The sequence below is a fragment of the Gossypium arboreum genome, chromosome 1, assembly GCF_025698485.1.
Source record: "Gossypium arboreum isolate Shixiya-1 chromosome 1, ASM2569848v2, whole genome shotgun sequence".
Lineage (NCBI taxonomy): Eukaryota > Viridiplantae > Streptophyta > Magnoliopsida > Malvales > Malvaceae > Gossypium > Gossypium arboreum.
In genome coordinates this window covers 76082212-76101344 of record NC_069070.1, presented here as the reverse complement: position 1 = coordinate 76101344, position 19133 = coordinate 76082212, and the positions used below count along the sequence as shown (strand labels likewise).

General features: G+C 34.3%; 1 protein-coding gene across 3 annotated transcripts; it reads right to left on the bottom strand.

Moving 5' to 3' along the window:
• Positions 1-11573: 11573 nt before the first annotated feature.
• Positions 11574-18919, bottom strand: LOC108483068 (glucose-6-phosphate isomerase, cytosolic). 3 transcript variants are annotated; one of them, XM_053029061.1, is made up of 24 exons: positions 18486-18919; positions 18341-18397; positions 18169-18245; positions 17989-18070; positions 17854-17901; positions 17551-17706; positions 17375-17471; positions 17227-17269; positions 16748-16815; positions 16555-16639; positions 16206-16254; positions 15782-15854; positions 15595-15655; positions 14917-14983; positions 14517-14573; positions 14356-14409; positions 14090-14218; positions 13470-13533; positions 13302-13375; positions 13128-13181; positions 12979-13047; positions 12653-12742; positions 12394-12501; positions 11574-11922 (listed from the first exon to the last, which is right to left on the bottom strand). In XM_053029061.1, the coding sequence occupies exons 2-24, from the start codon at positions 18389-18391 to the stop codon at positions 11872-11874; spliced, it is 1707 nt and encodes a 568-aa protein (XP_052885021.1). In that variant the 5' UTR covers positions 18392-18397; positions 18486-18919; the 3' UTR covers positions 11574-11871. The 3 variants fall into 3 exon arrangements, with proteins under 3 accessions (XP_052885021.1, XP_052885025.1, XP_052885027.1); XM_053029065.1 differs by having other exon boundaries at positions 18526-18919; XM_053029067.1 differs by having other exon boundaries at positions 18556-18919.
• Positions 18920-19133: the final 214 nt, after the last annotated feature.

Genomic DNA, 19133 nt, shown 5'->3' with positions numbered 1-19133 from the left:
GTGCTCACGAAATTCAGGTTTGCAAATTCCTTGCCCATTAAGAAGTCCTCTTTGCTTAATTCGCCATGCCATTCTCACTCATATGCCCTAGGCGCATATGCCAAAGTTTAGTAATATCATCATCGACAAGGAAGAGGAAGCGGCAATTTGCATCACCAAGATATGATAGAACCACAGAAAACATATAACTTGGCAATCTTTCTTTGCCCTTTCATCACAACAAGGGACCCTTTGGAAATCTTTAAAACCCACTTTCATTTGTATATCATACCCTTTTGAATCAAGAGTACTCAACGAAATTAAATTTCTTTTCAATTACGGAACATGCCGCACGTCACTAAGTGTTACGACAACTCCATCAAACATCTTAACTTTAATTGTTCCAACACTGCGATTTTACATGAAGCATTATTTCCCATCAAAACAACACCTTCAGATCTTTGTTTCATAAGTTGTAAACCAATCCCGATTGGGACTCATGTGGAAGGTGCAGACTGAATCAAGTATCCACTCCTCGCTTACTTTAGAATCATTGATGAAGCAACTAGAAGTTCACCATCGCTGTAGTCTTCTACAACATCGACTTCACCGGAATTTTCATTTGTTTTCCTTTTGATTCGACCTCCTTTTAATCTTATTTTGTAGCTTATAGCACTTTCAGATTTAATGTGCCCTTTCTTCTTGCGAAGTTGCAAGTTTTACCTCTGTTTGAAGATTTCGATCTACCCTTAGATTTACCACGAGGATTCCGTTCTGTGTTCTACCACGATCATCATCAACATTAGGTCTTGTCTCCCACGAACAATGAGACCCTCTCCCGAGAGTTGGGTTTAACCACAAGATGCTTCATCTTATCATACGAGGTTAAAGAATCATAAACCTCATCAACCGTGAGAGACTCGCGGCTATATAAAATCGTGTCTCTAAAGGTTGAATAAGGCAGAGCAACGAACAAAGTAGAATCAACCCTAGATCTTCCTTATCATCTTGAACCTCCATGGCCTCCAAGTTTGAGAGAATTTCTTTAAACAACATTAAGTGTTCGTGTACGACGCACCTTCCTCCAAACGATGAGCATAAAGACGCCGCTTCATATGCAACTTGCTTGTTAGAGTTTTCAACATACATATTTGTTCTAGCCTCTTCCATAATGCAATGCGGTTTTCTCTTTCATCACATCCTGCAAAATTTCGTTGGACAAATGCGGATGTAATTGTGTTAATGCCTTTCGATCCTTACGCTTCTTCTCTTCATCATTAATGTCGAAGGCATCTTATCTATCCTAGCGGGGCATCCTCTAGATCCATCTGCAAGAAGCGCTTGCATCTTAATTTGCCACAACGCAAATCGGTGTTGCGATCCAACAGTGAATTTCATACTTCAAAGACGCCATTACCGTGATCGAGATGAATAACCCTAAGCTCGATACCAATTTGAGAAAAATAAAATAGAATAAAATAAATAAAATAAAGAACACATAAATTTTACGTGAAACCCTTTCGGAAAAAAACCACGAGAGAGGAGAAGAAAATTCACTATGTCGAAAAATTTTTACTCAAATACAAGAGGAATAGACTATATCTATTTATAGGCTTGCAAAGCCATATTCTAGTAGGATTGAAACACCTTATCCTAATCAATATAAAATAGATGGAGTTTAATAAGGTTTAAAACCTTATTCTAAAATAAAATAAAAGAAGTCTAGTTCTATATGGATTTTACTTTTATTTTATTTTCCATCGTATTTTATTTAAATAAGAATTTGGGTCACTTAATTCTAACAATATTAAGTTGTTTGTACTACATATCCTCAAAAAGAGATTATCTTCTTTAAATAACTTAACATCGAATATACAATGTCTAACAACATTCAATTCCTTCTCTTTGCCACACCATTCTATTGTGGAGTGCTCAACGCAATCAATTAGGATAGAATCTCATTCTCTAGAAGGTACCATAAGAACTCTTCAGCTAAATATTCCCCACCTCGATTAGACCGAAGTGTCTTTATGGATAAACCTAGTTGTTTCTCCATTTTTGCACGAAACTCTTTGAATTTGTCAAAGGTTTCACTCTTGCGGTACATAAGGTACACATACCTATATCTAGAATAGTTATCAATGAAGGTTACGTAATATTCATAACCACCTCTTGGACTGACGCTCATGGGGCCACATATGTCAATGTGCACAAGTTTTAGGGGTTTTACGACCCTCATTTCTTTTGCATTAAAAGATCGCTTGGTCATCTTACCTTCCAAGGAAGATTCACATTGTGGAAGATTGATTTCTTTAAGTGAACTTAAGATGTCATCTTTCACAAGTCTACTAATTCTTTCTTGGTTAATATGACCAAGTCTCAAATGCCAAAGGTATGCCTTATTTGAGTGAGAAGTTTTAAGTTTCTTATTTGATAGTTCAGTCTCCAATAGTGTGTACATTTTTGGTTTGATAAAATAGAGAATATTTGACATTCATCCATTACAGATATGATTGTGATTTCTAAATATTGTAATTCCATTATTAAAAGTCATGATCAAGCCGTCTTGATATAAACATGCAAATGAAATTAAGTTTCTTTTGAAACTTGTTACATAGAAAATGTCTTTCAAAATAATCTTCCTAAAATTATCAAAATAAAAATGTACATCTCCTAGTATTTTAGTTGCCACAGTTGTCCCTTTTTCAGTCCTCAATGATAGACTCTTACCTCTAAGATCTTTCGTTTCCTCGAACCCCTATAAAGAAACATAAACATGATTAGTGGCTCCCGAATCAATGACCCAGTGACCTATTGAATCCTCCACTAAACAAGTTTCTATCATAAAGAGTTTCATATCTTTGCCTTTAGTGGCCAGGTATTCATTTCACTCTTTACAGTTCACCTTGAAGTGCCATTTCTTACTACAAAAGAAGCATTTAGACTTAGATAAGTAGGTAGGCTTTCTAGTTGTATTCTTCACCACTTGTGTGGCCTAGAGGCCTTAGCCTTGCCTTTCTTAAAGTGCTTTCTCTTCCCTTTGGAAGAAACAACTATTCGCATATTATGAGGGACTACCCGAAAAGATCTACGTTTTCTACCATTAAAAGGGATGATGAGCCAAAAAAGGCGTTGATGAAGCTTGGTTCAATCTTGAGTTGTGTTGAAGCCAAGAAGAGTTGTAAGCAGAAGGGGTTGATGTTTGTAGACATCACTATGGTAGATAGGGGTGAACAAAACTTAATTCGATTTGAAAAAATTAAAAAAATAAATTTTGAGTTAATCAAATCAAGTTATTCAAATTATTTGAGTTAACTTGAATAAGTAATTTGAGTTTCAAGTTTGAATCAAGTTGAATTTTACAATTCGAATAACTTGAATATTTCGTATAACTGATTGGTGTAAATACCCTTTTAGTCTTTATCAAGTTTGAAAATGAACAAATTGGTCTCTCTCTCAACAAAAAGTACAAAATAATTTTCAAAATTTTAAAATAAATTTTAAAATTCAAAACATTTATAAAAATTCCAAAATTTTATAATTTTGAAATTTCAAAAAAAATCTAAAAACATATAAAGAAAGTTAAAAATTAAAATTTTCTAGAATAATAATTTTGGGTACCTAAATAAGTTAATTAATTATTCAAGTTTATCATACTAAAGTACTTTTTATTATTTTTCTTTGATTTTTTTAAATATACATGGTTTCAAATTTATGTGTTATAACATGGAATTAGTTATATTGTAATAAGATTTTAATTTGACATGTTTAATTTTTTAATTTAACTCGAACAATTTCAATCAATTCGACTCGACTTGATTCGAAAAAATTTCAAATCGAATTAGGATGATAAAATAGGACTCGTCAACTCAAAATTTTTTCACTTGATTCGATCGAATGCTCACCCCTAGTGGTAGACAGAAGATTGAATGCCTTTGTTAATATAAACGCTTTAGATTTGTTCATGTTTGAAGAGACTATTCAAAATCTTGGTTTTAAGGTTGAGAAATATCCGGGGTAGATCAAGTGAATGAATTCTAAAAGGGTTCCAAAAAGGGTGTTGCAAAGGAGCTAAATTTCAACTTGACGATTAGACTAGTAAGGAAACTATCGAGGTAATACCATTTGATGGTTTCAACTTTGTGGATGGATTAAATTTTTTTACCGGATTAATGTGCTTTTGGTTCCTTTTACTGATTGTATGTGCATCTTGGATTTATACCATCAATGTGTGGTGCCAATTAAATAGGACGAGAGTGTGTTAGCCAAGGTAAAGTCAGCAATCCAATTTGCTAATGGGGTACACAGATATGAAGTTTCCTATTCAGGACCTTGAAATTTGATGAGTTTATTGAATCTATTGGTGAGACTCTGAAGGAAATGGTACAATTATTACAATTTTTTCAGGATGTGATACTTCCTGAGTTGCCTAAAAATTTACCACCTAAGAGGGAGGTGGATCACAAGATTGAGTTGATACCCAATACTGAGTCACCAGTTAGGGCTCTATATTTAATGTCTTCTCTAGAGTTAGAAGATTTGCAAAAACAATTTAAGAAGCTTTTAGATGATGAGTTCATTAGACCATCTAAAGCCTTATATGGTTGCTAGTTTTGCTTAATAGAAAGCATGATGGGTTCTTAAGAATATGCATCGACTATCGGATATTAAACAAGATCACTATAAAGAACAAGTACCCAATTCCACTCATTGTAGATTTGTTTGATCAGCTTAGTATTAGAAGGTGGTTTACCAAGTTGGATTTGCGATTGGAGTACCATCAAGTTAGAGTAGCTGAAGAGGATGAGCTAAAGACAACTTGTGTGACGCGTTATGACTCCTATGGGTTCCTTTTTATGTCATTTGGGCTAACTAATGCTCTATTGACATTTTGCACCTTGATGAATAAGGTACTTTAACCTTTTCTAAATCATTTTATGGTTGTTTACCATGACGATATTGTGGTGTACAATAAGTCAGTTGAGGAGCATGTGGAGTATTTTAGGGAAGTTTTTCAAGCCTTGTGAGAGAATGAGCTGTATGCCAATGAGGAGAAAGCTTGTTTGTTTAGCTCAAGGTACCATTCTTAGGTCACATTGTAGGGGGAGGAAAAATTTGAATGGATTGGGGCAAAATTCAGACCATTGTTGATTGAGAGCCATCAACCAAGGTAATAGGGTTGTGGTCTTTCCTTGGGTTGGTGAACTACCACCGCTGCTTTATTGAAGGCTACTCCAGAATCACTGCACCATTGACAGATTTATTGAAGAAGGGTAATGTGTAGGATTGGAATGAACAATGTCAGAAAGTCTTTAATCAAGTAAAACATATAATGACCAAAGATCCTGTGCTTACTTTGGTGCATTATATTAAACCATATGATGTGCATATGGATGCATGGGACTATGAAATTGGGGGATTATTGATGCATGATGGGCATCTGATAGCTTTTGAGAGTCAAAAACTTAATGATACTAAGCGACGATATATGGTTCAAGAGAAAGATATAATCGTGGTGGTGTATTGTTTGAGCACATGGAGACACTATTTGTTGGGTTCTAGGTTTATGGTATTTACGGATAATGTTGCAAATAGTTATTTCCTAACTCAAAAAAAATTGTTTCCAAAAAAGGCTCGTTGGTAGGTTTTCATGGAAGAATTTGATTTTAAAATAGAATATGAGCTGAGGAAAGGCAACACAGTGGCTGATGCACTGAGCTAAAAAATAGAGTTTGCAGTAATCTGTTAGCCTGATAGTTCTCTATTAGAATGTATTAGAAAGGGATTGTCCCATGATCCCACAGCCAAAACATTGATTGAGCTTACTAGAGAAGGGAAAATGAGGCAATTTTGGCTTGAGGGAGATTTTTTGTATACTCAAGGGCATCGTCTTTATGTGCCTCAATATGGGAAATTGTGAAAGAAGATCATGAAAGAGTGTCATGATTCGATATGGGTTGGTTATCCAGGTATGCACCACATATTGGCCTTTTGGAGGATCGTTATTATTAGCCTCTTATGGGTGATGATGTTGGTACTTGATACCTATGTGAAAACTTGTCTAGTGTGCCAACAAGACAAGTAGAGTTGAAACTCTTGGTTGGTTTATTGTAGCCTTTTCCCATTTCAGAATGCCTATGGAAAAGCGTATCCATGGATTTTATTATTGGTTTGCCTAAATGATGGTTTACGAGTATTGTTATTATGGTTGACAGATTTTCCAAGTATGGAACCTTCATTCTAGCAACCAATGAGTGCCTTGTTGAGGAGGCAACTCATTTATTCCTTAAACATATGGTGAAATATTGGGAGTGTTACAGTCAATTGTTAGTGATTGAGACGGGCGTTTTACGGGTCGATTCTAGACAAAGTTTTTCAAGTTGATGGGGTCAAACTTGAACTTTTCCACTAGCATGCATCCGGAGACTGATGGGTAAATTGAAAGAGTAAATCCTTTATTAGAGACTTATCTTAGGCACTATGTGAGTGCCATAAAGAGGGATTGGCCAAATTTGTTGGATGTGGCCCAATTTTCTTATAACTTGCAGCAAAGTGGGGCCATGAATTAGTGTCCATTTAAGATAGTGACAGGGCAACAACTACACACACTTAAAGTTGTTGCAATCCATTATGCAAGATCGAATCTAACAACTTATCAACTTGTTAAAGATTGGTAAAAGATTTGCTAAAGAGCTTGCTTACACAAGACAAAACTCATAAAAATGAATCTACTTCCTAATCTAGATAATAGTAGCTTTAATAAATGTGAAATCTAGGTTGAAGCCAAGCATGCTAGACCTTCTTTAAAATCTGTCACTGATAGAAAAACTGAACTTTTGGAATTAGTTCATACTGATCTAACAGACTTTAGAAACACATAAAGTAAAAATGGGAAACGCTACTATATTACTTTGTAGATGACTACTCTAGGTATACAAAGGTCTATCTTTTAAGAGAAAAAGATAAAGCTGAAGAAACCTTTCTTTTTTATAAAACAGAAGTAAAAAATCAACTTGATAGGAAAATAAAACGTATTATATCCGATAGAAGGGGCCAATATGACACTAAGTTCCTTAAAGAGATTTAAGAAAAAGACAAAATTATACATGAATTTTCTGCTCCCAATTTTCCACAACAAAATGGCATAGCTAAAAGGAAAAATAGAACTCCAAAAGAAATGTTGAATGCTTTACTACTTAGTTTTGGTTTACCTGATCACATGTAGAGGGAGATCGTACTTTCTGCGAATCACATCCTTAATAAAGTGCCTTAAAAACAAATAGATTGTACCCCATACAAATTGTGGAAAGATTATGCCCCTAACCTGAAATACTTGAAAGTTTTGGGGTGCCTTGCAAAAGTAGGCTTACCTGTTTTTAAACAGAACACTATCGGATATAAAATTGTTGATGTTGTTTTTGTTGGTTATGCTTTAAACAATGCTGTATATAGATTTATGTCTTTGCATGATTCTTTCATATGTGAATCCAGAGATGTTGTTTTCTTTGAAAATATTTTCCCTCTAAAGAAAACTAATGTTAATCTTGGTACAAAATTAGATGAGCATGTTTCTTCTTCTAGTACACATAATAGTAGGGGTGTGCAATCGGTTAACCGACCCGAAATAACATTAATCGAATTAACCGACTTTTCAAAATTTTTAGCCGTTAACCGAACCGAAATTTTTTCAAAAAAAATAACCAAAAATTATATGTTTTTTAATTTTTGGTTAAAATAAGTATAATATTAACTGAATTAATCGAATTAACTGAATTACTCGAATTACCCGAATTACCCAAATTAACCGAATTAACCGAATTAATCGAATTATTTGTATAAAATTATATTTTTTATTTTTATTTTTAGTTTTATATTTTTATTTTTATTTATTAAATTATTTATAATTTTTATGATTGGGTTGGGTAATTGGGTTGGGTTGGGTACTTGGGTTAATATATATTAGATTGGGTATTTGGGTTTATGTTGGATTGGGTTTGAGTGAATAGTGAGCTATTTATAATTATAATTTTATTTATTAATTTTTTTGGTTAAACCGAAAAAATTTGGTTAACCGACAGGTTTCGAACCGAATTAACCGTTAATCGAAAACTCAAAAAATTATTAACCGATCCCCGACCAAATTAATTCGGTTAACCGACCGATTAACAGAATTCGGTTGATTAACCGAATTTTTTCGGTTTTACCCGAATTTTGCATACCCCTACATAATAGAGATATTCTTATTGATGATGATATGAAACCTAGAAGAAGTAAAAGACAAAAGACTGCCACTAGTTTCGAACCTAATTTTCTTACTTCTTTTATAATTGAATTTAATAATTTCTACTTAATAAATGATTATATTTCTCATGCATTTTTTATAAATGAGAATCCAAAACCTATGATGAAGCCATAAATTCAATAAATGCTATTAATAATGAGCTTAAATCTATTATGTCTAATCACACTTGGTAATTAGTACACTTGCCTAAAGGTTTTAAACCTATTAGTAATAAATGAGTCTTTAGAAAGAAACTTAGACCAGATGGGTCAATACAAAAGTATAAGGCAAGACCAATGGTTAAAGGGTTTATTCAGAAACTTGGGTTAGATTATTTTGATACATACTCTCTTGTAACTAAGATCTCTACCATTTGTGTTTTGTTTACTTTAACTTCCATTCATAATCTGCTGGTACATTAGATGGATGTAAAGACAACTTTCTTGAATGATGATGTGGATGAGGAGATCTATATGGGGCAACCTTCAGGATTTGTGGCACCTAGTATGGAAGATAAAGTTTGTAGACTCAAAAAATTGTTGTACAACAAGCTCCAAAACAATGGTGTGAGAAATTTCATAAGACTATTCTCAGTTTCAGTTTTATAGTTAATGGTGCAGATGCATGTGTATATTCTAAAATGTTTGGATCTGATTGTGTCATCATAAGACTGTATGCAGATGACATGTTAATTTTCAGTTCTAATATAGAAGCCAATAATAAGATTAAGAATTTTTTATCTATCAGATTTGAAATGACTAATTTGGGAGAGGTAGATATAATCTTAGGAGTTAAAGTTATGAAATTAGAAAATAGATTTTCATTAAACCAATCTCACTATATAAAGAAAGTGTAAGTCTTGTGTTATTGATGAACTACACTCAACCGAACGTTACTTATGCGGTTAGTAGACTAAGTAGGTATACCCAAAATCCGAACAATGAGCATTGGAATGCTTTAAAGCGTTTGCTTAAATACTTTAAAGGTAATATAACTTGGGAGTTAGAATTTGTCGGGTACCTTGTAGCCCTTGAAGGTTATTGTGATGCAAATTGGGTAACTGATAATGATGAGGTAGGTTCTACAAGTGGGTATGTCTTTACTTTAAGTGGAGCAATCATTTCATAGAAGCTACTAAACAGACCTGTATTACTCGCTCCACAATGGAGTCAGAGTTTATAGCTCTTGACTTAGCCGGGCAAGAGACTGAGTGGCTTAGGAATCTACTTGTAGGGATTCCTATATGGGAAAAACCAGTACCTCCCATATATTTATTATGTGACTTGCAAGCCACAATTTGTGTTGCTTAGAGTCAAGCTTACAATGGTAAGAAGAGATATATTCGAATAAGACATGAATCTGTGAAACATTTAATAAACAATGGAGTACTTGCTTTGGAGTACATGAGGTCTGAAAGGAACCTAACTGATCCACTAACCAAAGGGTTAAGTAGGAAAATGATTTTTGATTCGTCGAGGGGGACGAGTCTTAAGTCCAGTGGTTTAGGAATTCATAGTGGATACCCAACTTAGTTTTTAAGTTAAATATGGTTAAGCGAAATCATGGAAAGACTCATAGTGTACATTTTACCTATACCTATGGCGAATGATGTACATGTATAAGGATGAGCTTTTACTCTTAATGTATTCATAGCCTAGAATTTGGGTGGTCCTATTGAGACGAACTTGATGATTCACCGACTTGAGAGGTTAAATTTATTACTCTTAACTAGTTCATATCCCAGAGTTTCGGTGGTCCTATTGAGATGGATTTGATGAATTCACCAAACTTAAATTTGAGAGGATGAGCTTAATGAAAGCTCTTAATGATTTCATAGCCCTGATTTGGGTGGTCTATATTGAGATAGACTTGTTAAAATCACCTACGTAAGTGTGAAGAACTAACCACCTTCTATGAAAAACATTTTGGACAATTTTTCTAGAGCACTTACCAGCATTCTGAGGTACATTAGCTAAAACTTGTTGAGTTATTGCGGAATATCAATTGGATCCGAGATTAGTTGTGTGTCATGAGTTAATTCCTATCTTAACAAGTTCAAGATTAGTTCACTTGTTAAAGAGAAAAATCACTTATTTCACTATGTATTAATTCAAATCCACAAGATATTAGTGCTTAAGCAATTAATTTCACTGTTGCTCTTCTCACATTTTTAACTGATGAAAAATAAAACTCTATTTTTCCTTGTATTTTCAAAATATTCAAATTACTTTTCATTAGTGGGGAATTACTGGTAATGTAAAGGGTTGGTGTTAGTAAGTACATCCCACATTGGTTAAGTACAAGCTATCAAGAGATTTTTATATAACTTTACATTTTGTTCTTATTGAATAATTGGGTCATATATGCCTATCACATGCATGCGCCGCTGCCGCTTACCCGTTCCGGTTCGTGCCTTTGGATAAAAATTTTATTATTTTTCAGAAAATAATATCTTTAATTGTATTCTTTTTCTAGTTTACTGTTCCGAAAAATCTGGTGTTTTTTTTATTGTTGGGCATGAAAATAGTGGAGCAATTTCAAATTGTTCCTGCGTCTTTTTACTATTTTGCCCCTTCGTTGCTATTATAAATATAGGATTGATTTCCTCATTTTTCACACAGAACACAAAACACAACTCTCTCTAAAAGCATTTTTCCCCACCACCTTCCTCTCTGATTTGCTTATAAACTTTGTCAAATTTTCCCGAAATCACTTTAAAGAAGATTTTATAAGTTTAGGCTTTAAGTAAGACTGACTGCGACCCCTCCAAACTTTCCTGAAAATTGATCGTACTATGATTTCCCAAGAAAAACAACACTATTTAAGTTTCATCTTCCTTTTTCAGGTGTATGAATATTAAAACAATGTATTAACCTTGGGCACTGATCAGGACAACTTTGTTTCTAAGGCAATAGATTTAACACAACGCAATAAATTTATGATTTCATATTTACTTATTTAGTTTCCAACCAGTAGCTTATTTTCCAACAATTTATGATTTTCTTTCTGAAAATTCCAATTGCTAACCGAACCTTGTTGACCTATTTTCATTATATTATTATACTATACTAGACAACCAAACGATGGTAGTAATGTTTACATTCGGTTCCGAAGAGAAGCGTGTCAAATTCATTGGAAAACACGAATAGAATTGAACACTAGCTTTTATCATGTAAAAACTAAAATGATACATTAACAATAGGCCATAGATGGTTAAAAGAAGTCGAATGGACTTCTTCCACGCAATCGAACAGAAATCATAAATCATCACTATTGAAAAAGATTTTACTTCCAGACTTGAACTGTAAAAGGATTATACCAAAACCAATAGGCCACCCGCCATAGGCTGGCGTATTCAAATTCAAAGCCACTTATATTATTATTCTTTTATAAGTTTATGAAAGAGCTACTCTTAGCCGCAAGGAAATGTATTCCAAGTCAGTCGTTGTAAATTTATTAAAATCCACCGTATAACCCACAAGGTTCAATGGATCTCCGCATATACCAAACATAACAAAAAAGGTCCAGAAAACCTTCTTAACATGGGGACAAACTACAGATGAAGCTGTAGTGCAAGGCATACCGCAATAAGGCCGACAGCACCAAGACAGTTATATCCGAGGTAGAAGAGTGAGTGGCTCAGCTGGAATATCAGAACTTGCCTGCCAAAAGTAATGTTATAACTTTTCAGTAACGGTGTAGCAATTGTTGGAAAAACATAGGGCTCCGTGGAAAAAGTGCTACTCGGCTTGCATGTAAATCTTAGTCAGACATGAGTATGTATCTGACTCGACAGTGATATGATAATTTTTTTCCCAAGATTTCCATGTATTTCGAGAATTTCTGAAAGATCATATCTCCATCTCTGTCAGAGTAAGTGTCAGACAGAGGTACTTCAGGAAAAAAGCGAAGTCAGTTTAACATAGCTATAGTTACTCACCATTAAAGAAGTTATATCCATGTTCCAAAACAAAAAAAAGAAGTTATATCTAATACTAAATTTTTTTACATATATTGTAATATATCTTGCGATAAACCTTATTGTTTAATCAAGCTTTCTGATGAGATTTATGTCAACATTCTACTTCTAAATGGACCAACATATATGTATATATAAAATGAATTTGTTGTACCTGTAGATATCTTGTTAACAACGTAGTAGTACTAAAATTAAAGCCTTCAACAGGTTCACTTTTTGTACGTGATCCATTAAGCTGTTTTCGGACTTGAGTAGCTAGTGACTGCATTTATAAAAATGAAATAGATATTTTAAGTTCAGGAGTATAAAAAAATAAATTGCAAGGAAAAATTTCGCAAAACCTGCATCATTGGAGTTGGAACGGTATGATTATATATATGGAACAGAATGCAGTGCTCTTTAGTGATACATACCTTACCCAACTCAACTCCCCACTGGTCAAAAGAATTGATGCCCCAAACAAAACCTTCAACAGCAACTCTATGTTCATAGCTTGCCAAGAGCTGAGGCAGCCAAGAAGTGCGTTAGACTGAACAGGCGAGAACACATATAAACGTTTAAGTGCTATAATACTTGAAAATTAAAGCTAGAAAAATTGCAATTACAAGGTAGTAATCTGACTTAGTGATGCTGTTAGTGATGCTGAGCGATATGAATAAGACAGAAGTCCTCAACAATTGTAACAAGTTACAAGGAAAATGCTTCATCGATAAAAATTTAGAGAGAAGAAACCAATCACCTGCCCAATATTGTAAGCGTTAAGAGATGGTAGCAAAAGACTGAGAGAAGGCCGATTCCCAGAGAACGTCTACAGAAGATAACATCACAAGTTACGCAAATGATTTTATTATGAACCAAATCTTGGTAGAAAAGATGAAAGTAAGTCACCTTATGAGGAATAAGATGCTGCGAAACATTCTCCTTCAGCAACTGCTCTGCTGTCTGCAGTGAATCAATTTTTTTTCAACAGCGATACAGATTTCATGGAACAATTCATGGAAAAAAGACATCGACTGCTACATTAAAGAGAAATAACTGATACCTAAGAAAGCAAAAAACTACCTTTCCATATGCTAGGGCATCCGGCTGTGCGAAAAAGTTGGACATAAGCTCATCATGGTTGCTCACAACTTCACCTGACAATAACAATAATAATGTTAAATGCCATCTCAGAAACACAAGAGAAACAACAAAATACACTGTTGAATATAGAAATAAATTGGATTATACCTTTAAGGTACACAGGTTGCTGGCTCTTCACAATACCAATGAAATCACAAGGAATTACACGTCCCTGAGGTGTAAAAATGAGAAATTAAAATGCTTATTGCTGCAGCACAATGAGGTTTGGTATAGCGCTTGATTTTGCAGATATCACACAATGAAGAGCCATCCCAATCTATTTATATTTTTTGACTGATTGTAAGCCATTGAGGTTAAGCAGTAACAGAAACATTTTTCAACCAAAGCTAAGGAAAAATATATGTTACATTAAGACTCAGTGAATTCTCATGAATGGAACCTATATTCTGGTGAATAACATTCAAAAGAAGCTTTTATTGAACCAGCTAAAGTTCTCCAAGCAGACTTTAGAACTTCAATTTGTTATTTCATGGTAACTAATTAAGATAATGTGCCATATCTTGACCAGTCTCTTGTAAAGCTTTCTAGTCTCTTCATTTTATGCACAAATTTCCAAATTTACAGTAGCCTATGGGCAGATCAATAACTACCCCAGGACCAGTCTCCCGACATAAAACAATTTAGCACCTCAAATCTTTAAGATGGTCTAAGATGTTATATAAAGCAAGAATCACCTAATATACTTCTTTCTGCAACATAAAATTCACCTGGTGGATTAGTTGATAAAAGCTGTGCTGGCCATTCGTTCCAGGTTCACCAAAATCAATTTCACCAGCCTCATAAGGAAGTGGCACACCATCAATTGACACCCCCTTGCCATTACTCTCCATGCTGACCTGAATTGAAGTAGATTTATCAATATATAATATTTGAAAGCACAAATTCAATCTCCCACTTAACAACCCCCAAAAAAAAAAAAAATGGGAGAAACACAAAAAGCTGCCTAGCGGAAAAGGAGTTGCAGCAAACATGCCTGTTGAATGTGTGGAGCAAATTTCTCGAGGGCCTGGGAGTATGGTAAAATAGCCTATATACACATAAAGTGTTAATGATAGGTTGTAAGCATGTAAAAAGGAGGAGGAGGAGGACCAAGGAATGATAAGTTTAACCGAAGTTAGAAGCAGAAAGACTAACTCTTGCAGGATATCCAAGAAATGAAACGTTCCATACGCTTAGCAAACCCAAAAGTACCTATGCATCCAAAGAATGTTATCATACAATGTCATTAATACCATAAAGCAGATCCTGATACCAATTAGGAAAGAAATTCAACTATCAACCAAACTTCTATCAGCAAAAACAGTGTTATATGTAGTTAAAATAAACTTGGTGTCTGGCTATCTACCTTGGAAAATACAAAGTAGATTATACCGGATTAATCCATCCTTGTTTAAAATACCATAACCTTCATCGCATCATACATAGATTCTAGACAAATTCATCAACCCCATAATATAACTGGTAGAGTTATTCTAATCTAGTAAGTAATAAAGAATAACAGCTGCAGTGGAAGATTTTACATTAAGACACTTACAGGTATATTCTTCTCAAAAGGAGCTGAACGGAAATGTTCATCAATACTTGAAGCCCCCTTTAAGAACCTTCAAGTAACAAGTTAAAAAAGCTTACTTATGTATATAACAAATTATGCCAAAAGAAAAATAAAATAAGTACATAAACAAATAATTTTCAGAAGCACCAAGTTAAAATGGATAATGGATTAAGTCGGCTGAAATTTAAAACCTACCTTTTAAGAATCTTGCAGTTTTAGTTGTCATACTTTTGCAAGTATTTGGAGGTTCTGATAGTATTGTAACTTGTTTTGTCTCACAAAATAATGGTTTTAAGTTAAAGATCTGTGCATTAGCAACTAACAATTTTTATTGTCCATTAGGCTACAACTTGATTTACAAAGAAATTGTTTTTGGCTACAACTATTAGCCAAGAAAGGAGACGTCTTCTCAATGCAGCATGTAAAACTGAATTGCATGGTAGATGAGCTCCGTGGGGAAAAATGAAAAAGAAAAACCCCTTTCATTCCTAAATCCTGTTTGTCATATTTACATGATGTATTTCCTTAGAACACTGAAGCAGGCTACAAAACTGCACAAATCTGTCTCACCTATAATATATGGACTTCTAATGGATGTTATAAGTTATAGGTTTCGAAAAGTGAATACAATAGAGTCAAAACAATAACAGGTTACCATACTTTTCTACTATTGAAAAACCATACTGCAGAGACAAAGGCAACACTCCAACTGCACTGCAAACTGCAAATGGCAGTTTAAAGATTAGTCAACTTCCACAGTTCAATTAGAAAAGATTCAATTCTCAATAGAAATCAAGATCGCAAATGATGCTTAGAGGTAAGCAAGGGGAGAGGGAATAATACTTACCACTGTATCGACCACCAACCCAATCCCAGAATGCAAATGCATTATTAGGGTCAATTCCGAACTTTTCAACAAGCTGCACGGAAAACATTTATAAGCTGAATAGGATCAATACTAGCATATAATATGTAATGTACAGTCTAGTTTATTGGCCCCTTAGCAATTGCCAAGGAAGGGAATAAATACAAAGCTATGAAGCATGGATATTCAAAAAGCGAAAGAGAAATGCATAATAAGGGGCCATCTCCTTCAAGCAAAAAGAGAATAAACATTTTCGTTTTACCAAAAACGAGTTACACTGTACTCTAACACCTTAGCAATGTTTGATTTGTGGCACAAAAACCCAAAACAAACAATTTAATATGTACATAGTAATGCGGCAAATGCTTAATCATTCAAATGAAGAAGTTAAAGGTAAAAATAATACCGTAAGATTAGTACTGACTGCCACCATGTGTTTTGCAACTGCAGAAGGCCTGAAATATTACAATCACAAGTGGCTTAATAAGAAAGCCCGATCATACCATAGTAGTTAACATGGTAAATTACATTCATTCCTTGAATATTGAGAATGATTCCTAAAAAGATTGAAAAAATAAAAAAACTTATTATAAGCATTCAAAGATGAGAATATCTCTGTTTTGCTCAATGCATTGTCACTCTTAATTTTTAGACCGAGAAATAATTCTGACGTATTAACGTAAAATGTAGCAGAACCTCAAACTGCCACTGCATGCACATTGTCGAAGAAATAACTAGTGTTATATGAAACTAACCCAAGAGCAGATGAAATCCACTCCCTTAATGTTCGAGCATTCAACATAGTTTCTGCGGTTGTAAAAGTCTTTGAAACCACCACAACTGGATAAAATTACAAGCAAATAAAATCAGACAAATCAACAGTGCAAAAATGAGTTTAGGAAACAGAAAAACAGTAGACTTCCAGAAGAATAAACGAAAATAGTTTACCAAGTGTTGTTTCGGGGTTTAATCCTGCAATATTTCTAGCAATATCGATAGGATCTACATTTGCTAGGCTGTTGCAATGCAAACAAGAGATTACATCAAATTTCTAGAATTGCCAAATGAAACAACTTATTGTGTATGCAAGCATTACAAATTACAAGGAAAATGTCAGACAAGCAGCTAGAATGACATGCATTTCATTTTGAGAATCTATCACGACGAAAACACTTTTTGTTACTTGATATCATTTATGCCCATTCCAGTTTTAGCAGGCCTAAATGGCATCAAAGTGTTCCCCCTCACAGAACATAGTATGCTGCTGCTGCTTCTTCTCAAATATATATTAATACCTTGTCTTAACAAAATGAAGCAAGGGGCCTCAACCCACCTTTGCTGACACCTTTTACAGGCAATCTTATAATTTGATGAAAGAAAGGAAGTAGACACAACAAATACCAGCAGCAGTAACAAGCAGTACTTACAAACGTAGTTGGCGTCCTTTTGCAAATTCAACAGCCTCAGGGTCTGTGAGTTATCAAGAGAAAACCATGAACACATTAACTACACTTCATCATCATAGGTCACAAGTACGAGGGTTACACAACTAATAGTAAAATGCACTAGCATAACCTGTTTGGAGAGCAGTATGCACAAATAAAGGACCTAAGAAACTGCCACCAATACCGATTGCAATAACATCCTTCAGTGGTTTCCCAGTAGCTCCAACCTGCCAAGATTTATTTGTCTCTCAGCAATTGAGGAGGAAGATGGTCAAATTTGATGTAAAAAAAAGGGCGATAAGTTACCCAGGAGCCATTGCGAACTTTCTCTGAAAAATCCTTGATCTTATCCAAAACATTCCAAACATCTGGCACCACATTCTTTCCATCACTGTTTATAACAGCATCCCTTGGTGCTCGAAGAGCTACATGAAGCACTGACCTATTTTCTGTGCTATTTATCTGAAATTTCCAGAAAAAAAGGCAATGCAACGACAAAAAAAACTAAGAATGAAAAGGCGTGGAATGCTATTCAACAATATCATCACCAATCTTTACATCAAACCCAAAACTAGTTTTATCTTTCTCCTAGGAGAGAGTTCAACTTACATGCTCGCCACTATACATTCGGTTAATTTGTTGTTTGAGAGAAGCAGCCTGAAATTGTGAGAAATATTACAAACAAAAAACAAAACCGAAAAGACTATTATGATTTAAATCGAACGAGAAATAATCCAAATTCACCTCTGCTAATTTATAGAGCTTATCCATGGTCTCAAGAGTGGCGCAATGCCTTGAGTAGTCCAAAAACATTCCATCAAACTCACTGTAGAAACATTTATATATCATCAATTTTATTAGTATTAAAAGTTTCGTGCAGTTATCGAATCAGAAAAATCGTAGGAGTTGAATAGAGGATCTTACACCATCATCGATTCGCATCGTTCTTTGTCGTTCATCAAATCACGAAGATGAGTTTTCTTGATATCCTCAGTATGAGCCTATAAAAAACCCAAACCCACTTTGTTGATCAAATAGATTTATCATGCTATTTTAGCTATAATCTTCTTAGCTAGAAATGAGCAGAAAACGCTACCTTCAAGTCCTTCCATGGCTGGGTATCGCAGATTAGAGTGGTCGAAGCCATCTCAACCTATATTAAAACGTAATAAATCAACTTGAGATCTCAAAACCGACGAGAAAGATGGTGAATGATAATTTGAGAAGAAAAGAGAAATTACTAATGGAATAAAGAAAAAAAAAAAGGAACTTGGAGCTGACAAAAAGCTGAGGCGAGGTTAAGAAGTTCACAATATAGTAATAATGCTACGTGGTGGAAAATGGGAGGGTCGGAAGGGCATATGTCAATTAGGATGCGGATCAGGAATTTCCGGTCATTGAAACTTGGGTCCAGTCCGGTCCAGTTTAACGACTTTGGAAAATTGATTGTGACTTTTAAGGGCTGAAATCCGTGGGCGACGGATTTCCGATGGGCCCGAGGAACCGCTAGCTTTATTATATTTTCAATGAACCGTTACGGTCTAATCGACTGCGCCTGTGAGGTTGGTTGGACTCATCGTTATTCTCCAAAGCCGATTCCCTATACCCTATATTCTTGTTTTGTAAAAAGAAATTCATAGTATATTGGGTAAGGATGACCATGTGTCCATCACCTTTTATTCAATAATACCAACTAGATAATTAAAATCTTTTTTTTTTTGCCATTATTCTTATAATGGTATAATTTTAATTTTAGTCCCTTTATTATAGTAATATTTAAGATTTAGTTTTATATTTTAATTTAACATAATTTGATTCTCAAATTTTACAATCACATTAGCTAGTCCAAATAATTAATATATTTAGTTATTTTGATTAAATTTTTATGT